The 5,690-nt window shown below is 48.0% G+C and overlaps 1 protein-coding gene across 1 annotated transcript in view; it reads right to left on the reverse strand.

The window, feature by feature from the left end:
* The window catches only part of TMEM14A (transmembrane protein 14A), a 10,759-nt gene extending 5,075 nt beyond the window's left edge, over window positions 1-5,684 (reverse strand). Inside the window, exons 1-3 of the mRNA XM_006024486.3 lie at window positions 5,555-5,684; window positions 4,710-4,795; window positions 2,029-2,130 (exon numbers count right to left, since the gene is read on the reverse strand). Of these exons, the coding sequence (XP_006024548.1) occupies window positions 2,029-2,130; window positions 4,710-4,785 (178 nt within the window). The 5' untranslated portion in view covers window positions 4,786-4,795; window positions 5,555-5,684. The remainder of the gene's footprint in view (window positions 1-2,028; window positions 2,131-4,709; window positions 4,796-5,554) is intronic.
* Between the last annotated feature and the right edge of the window lie 6 nt (window positions 5,685-5,690).

Below are 5,690 nucleotides of genomic sequence, written 5' to 3' on the forward strand. Positions count from 1 at the left end.
TACCTCATGAATCTAAATTTTTAGTAAATAATAATACATATCTTTCCACTTCGAGAGAAATTTCCCAAAACAAGTTTTTTGTGCAAATTATTATATGCACAAATCTCACCATTAGCCTTTTACACACTATTATAGCATGCTTAGCATAAACAGCCTCAGGCAGACTAGTGCAAAATTTGAATTAGTCCTACCAAAACTAGAAAAACATTAAACATGCTTTATTATCAGTTTTTACTTACACTTTTTCTCTTCTACAAACTCCAGAACTGAACTAATAAAATCATTAATCCATGTAAGTGAAGGAACAGGTTTAAAAGCATCTAATTTTCTTTGTTTTATTTTTTTCATTAAATACCTAAGGTGACATTTTTGCTTCAAGAAGAATATTATTTTTCAGTAGGATAATTTGTGTTTGTTTTACAGGGAAAAAGCTACTTGTTTTACACAGAGATAGGCTTACAACTGCTTTTACTGCAAGGTGATTAGGCACAGCTAACATCATAACCCTGTCTATATTTCACCCCAACATAAAAACCCTGGTGGCATGTATCCATCAGGGCTTTTAAATCTGGTAGCTAGCACCTAGTGCTTATCCCACGATAAATACCACAGTGGTTTTTGGCAGTGAAGGTAAAGCCCGTGGCAAACAATTTGTTTCAATGGGAGCTGTGGGCCACCCTTGCCAAGACTAGACCCATAAACAACTGTAATAACTAAGGCTGCTTACAGACTTAACCCCTCTCCTCAAAACAGTGCTTTACTTTAAAATTGGCGTGCCCCTGCAAATGCCCAGAATGTGCTGGCTCTTCCAGTAAAGTGCAGGGTTTTTTTTCCCCCATATCTATCAGCAGCCCATATTTATTTCTAATCTGCAGGCAAGTTTTAAAGATTTCCTTTTAGTAATCTTTCCCTGGCTCTTTATTGTAGTTTATAGTTCATACTGTTGTATAATCCTATAGACAAGTGGGGCACAGACAGGTGCTAGCTGGCAGCTGTCAATTTTCTTTGAACAACCTGCCCCATTTTGCAAGTAATCCACATTAAATCTTCAGTGTTGGTAGATACGTCACTTCACTTTAGTATAACTCAGTGGCTCCCAAGCTGTGGGTTGCAACCCCAAATGGGGTCACAAAATCAACGGCTGGGGTCGCAAGATTTCTGTGCCCACAGCAGGATGCGGGATTGGACCAGCTCTGGGCAGGAGCTGCCTCCACAACCCAGTGGGCAGGACCCAGTACAGGAGGAAGCGCTGCACTGTCATGGCTGCCAAGGTGAGGCATGGTAGCACCACCGAGTTGTGCCTCCACTGCTGTCATGTGGGTAGGGGGCACGTCAGCTTGGCAGTGTGGCACTGCCTCCTGCACCAGGTCCTGTCTCCTGGCCTGTGAAGCCCCTGGGGGAAAGGCAGCAGGGGAGGGAGCCCCAAGCCTGCAGCAAGCAGCCTGCATCCCCCCTCTCCCCAACACCTTGGGCTCTGCTCTGGCCATACCACCCACAAGGGAGGGGACAGGAGGGAGGGCAGCAGCTGCCACTTTTTGTGGGTGGCAGCTGGGACTTGGGCGCTGCTTGGGGGATGGGGGGGAAGGAGGGGGCAGCAGGACCTGGTTGTGGGGTACCTGAGGCAGCAGGGGGCTACAGGTTGGGAGTGAGAGGCACCAGCAGGGCCAGGAGCCTGCAGGTTGGGAGTGAGAGGCACCAGCAGGGCCAGGAGCCTGCAGGTTGGGAGTGAGAGGCACCAGCAGGGCCAGGGGGCTGTGGGTTGGGAGTGAGGGGACATGCTAAGGAAGTGGGGTCATGCTGAAGAAAAGTTTGGGAAGCACTGGTCTAACTGAAGATTCAACTTAAACTGTCAAGCAAACCAAGGCATGTATATGATGAACAAAATTATGATCTGTAAGATCCCTTCCAGCCCCTAACAACTATGAAACTATGAATGGATGAATTTATACACATGAAGGATGTTCAAAAAACAATTTTAAATGTCTTTTGTTTCCTATACCTTTTCCTCTAGTTAAATAACATACTTACATAACGATATCTTCACATCTCTGGGGTCATGTGTTACACAATAAGCTCCATAACCAGCCACTGATCCAAAGATGAGACCAGCTACCAGAGAGATTTTACTACCTGCAGCAAAAAAGCATTTAAAACATTACTTAACTCTTTTTTCATAAATTCCATTAATGTCTTCTCCCTATCCCCCTCTTTCTTACAAGTCCTTCCTGTGAAAAAGCTATGTATTTCAAGGGTTGGCAACATTTTTGGGCAGAGTGCCAAAAACACCCACAACCTTGACTTGTAAGAGGCTGATGATGGGGGAGCCACAAGGGGCCCGATCCTTGTTGCAGCAGCACAGCCCTGGTTCCTTCCTTGATGTCCAACACAAGGCGCGCATGGCAAACAAAATGCCTTCTTGTGCCACACTCTGGCACTCGTGCCGGAGGTTGCCTACCCCCTAATGTATTTGCTAATGCCATGGCAAAGTATATCTTTTGGGGGCAATCTATAAATTTGTTATGCTGGTCTCTTTCCATTGTGACTTACCAAACGTTTTCCTGTACGTGCAAGTAGCCGGACAATCTGTTTCTTATTGGTTAGATAGCAAACTGTGTCTTAACTGAAAATACTGGACAGGGAGATTCATTTTGCCTTCATGCAGCTTTCATATCCAGTGTGGAAACAGCCAGGAGATTTTTGTAACCTTGCTCCTAGACTGGCATAGTTTAAATGACTGCTTGATTTTGAGTAAGTCTCGGAACACTAGGGAAGTTCCAGAAGATTCGAAAAAAAACTATTTCAGCAGTTCATCCTGACATCAATCCTTGGCAACAATAAAATAACTGATAGCAGAGTCAATGAATAAAGAGTAATGTAATCACTGCCAACCAAGGAAATCTAATGGAAAACAGATCTTGTCAAACTAATTTAACATCACCTTTTGAGACTGATTGGTAAAGGCAATAGTGTCAGTGTAATATATCCAGATTTCTAGATGGCATTTGACTTGCTATCACACAGTATTTTGCTTAAGTCATATAGTAAAAAAAAAAGTCATATTAAATGGAGTGAAAAATTAACTAACTGGCCACTCTCTAAATGCAATTTTAAATGTAGATCTGTAATTGAGCAACTGCAATTCTTACAGTCCTGTAGGAGTCAGTTAGCTCTATGCAATTTAATATTTGTATCCATGATCTGGGAGAAAACATAAAATCATTACTAATTTTAAGTCGCACAAAAGCTTGGGAGGGTAGCAATTAATGAAGATAACAGATAACTGGTACAGAACAAACTGGACTTTTTGGTCAGAGGGAAGTAAGCAAACAGTCATGTTGGGGGGTTTTGTTTGTTTTGTTTTAATATAGCCAAATATCAGGTATCTAAAAACAAAGAATGTAGGCCACAGTAACAAAGTTTCTGGAGATCAAGGATGTTGAAAAAGGACTGAAAAGTCATGGTGGGTAATCAGCTGAACTTAATGGTTAATCACAGCTCCTGTGATGCTGTTCCCAAAGGACTGATGCAATCTTTGAATGCAGAAATAGGGAAAATCAAATAGGACTGTGATCCTATTTGAAGTAAGTTTATATCTGGTATTTGGGAAGATATCATATTAGTGTGATCTCTAACATGTCCATGCTTTAGGAAGGATTTGGATAATTTGGAGAGGGTCCAGAGAAGAGCCCCAATAATAACTAAAGAGTGCCTGACAGTAGGTGATTTCAAGAAATTGAATAATAGTTGTGGTGAATTCAGCATTTTCTGAAGTATGCCTTTCTGGAAGATGTGTTTTAGTCAAAAAGAGGTAACTAGATCAAATGCACAAGCAACTGGGTGAAACCTGATGATCAGGTATGTTACAAATACCTGCAGGCACCCTCCTTCAGTGCCACTCTGATCCCTTTCCCCTGTCTGATCAGCTGCCTGCTTTCTGCTTCCTGCCCTGTGCTCCTTGCCCAATCCACTGTGCTGCATTTGGATCCTGCCTTACCTGCTACTGTGCTGCCTGCCCCTCCCCTGATCTGCTTGTGCCACACACAGGCCACCCACATCACAGACTGGCCACCTCTAACCTAAGTTATGCAGCAGGTCCAACTGCAAAACTAATAAGGATATAAAGCTCCCCTTGCATAGGCAGATTAGTGCATGGGTGAGTGAGGCCTGGGCTGGGGCCCCCAGGTGTCTGGGTTCCCGTGGGAGATGGCAAGTTTCCTCTTGCAAGCAGGTAGCATTCTAAGTGCACCCCTGAGGAGAGACATGGGGTACGTGCCCCCCCCCCCCGATTTGTGCACAGGGCAGATGTGGACTGCCTGCTGTGGGCTCGGGGCCCTTGGCCCTGCTGACTTTGCCCCGGGGATCCCACACCGGTCACAGGTCCCCTGCCCTCCTGGCAGCAGTGGGGGCAGCAAGTTGTGCCTCTCACTGCAGGGTAGGCAGAGGATGCATGGCTGGTGCACAGCAAAGGCAGCAGCCCACACAACCCTTGCCCTGCTCAGCTCCACTCTGCTCCAGCCATGGCAGGCAGTAGGGAGCAGGAAGGATAAGTAGGCAGGAGCCAGCCTAACCCCCAGCCTCCCCCCCTGGCAGTGGCAGCACCGGGGAGGGAGGGAGGGCCCCTCTGCCCACTGGAGCTTAGGGCCCCAATAAATCTTCATCTGCTACTGTCCCCTTGGGCGCTACTATCCCCCTGCCACCCCAGGTCTTACCTTTCCGTACGTATCCCATGGCACCTCCGGCAGCCAACAACACAGCATAACCAAAACCGATCCAGTCGACAGCCATGGTGACAACTCTGGAGAAGAAAAGGAACAGTAGCACTGCTGACAAGCACGTTCCACTGTAAAATTATATTCCCCTTTCAGCTTTATACACTGTCCCCAGCATTAATAACAAGCCATCTTCTAGCACTGTTTTAATATACTCAACATGTGCGTCTAAAGCGAGCAAACACATGGTCTTTATCATGTAACCCCACTCCTTCCTGTCTCTGCTCCCTTCAATGCTTAGACACTGTGTCTGATCTATAATTGGGCCCTACCCTACGTATAGGAGTAGGGGCTTGTCCATACTACAAGCCTTCTGCTGGCTTAAATCAGCCACCCCAGGAAAGCTGCCAGCCCATGCCCATGCCTGCGCCTTTGGATGGCTCCAGCATGGGCGACCAATGCCTCCCGAATCTGGGGGTACCAGATTGTCGGGGGGGGGTGGGAATCGTCCAGCCAGCAGTGAAACCGGAAGCGCACTTCCAGTTTTGCAGCTGGTGCTCCCAGGGGGTGCACAGCCCATCTCAGGGGGTGCGCATGCACCCCTGGCAGCATCAGCTGTGGAAGCAGCGATTGCTAGCAGAAGGCCTGGGCAAGTTAAAGGGCACTTTCTGTTGCCCACTGGATGTGGCTGTTGCTGGCAGCGCCGACCGCTCTGGTAGCCGAAGCCTCTGCCAGAGACCTGCCAGCACGGGCCCACGTGCACTTCTGCCACCACCACCAGGCCCGAGGCCTGGCACACAGCGCAGGGCCCCGAGACGCCCCCCGCTGCCAGGCAGCGCCCTTGCCTTTGGCTCCGACACCCCGCAAGGGGACTGGCAGGTGCGGGGGGAAGAGCGAGACCCGCAGGCCTCGGGCCGGGACTGAGGAAGGCCCCGGCCCTGCGCAGCCCTATGCCCGGTGAGGGCCGCCCCGCGCTCGGCC

The sequence above is a fragment of the Alligator sinensis genome, unplaced genomic scaffold, assembly GCF_000455745.1.
Source record: "Alligator sinensis unplaced genomic scaffold, ASM45574v1 scaffold1012_1, whole genome shotgun sequence".
In the NCBI taxonomy this organism is placed as follows: Eukaryota; Metazoa; Chordata; order Crocodylia; family Alligatoridae; genus Alligator; species Alligator sinensis.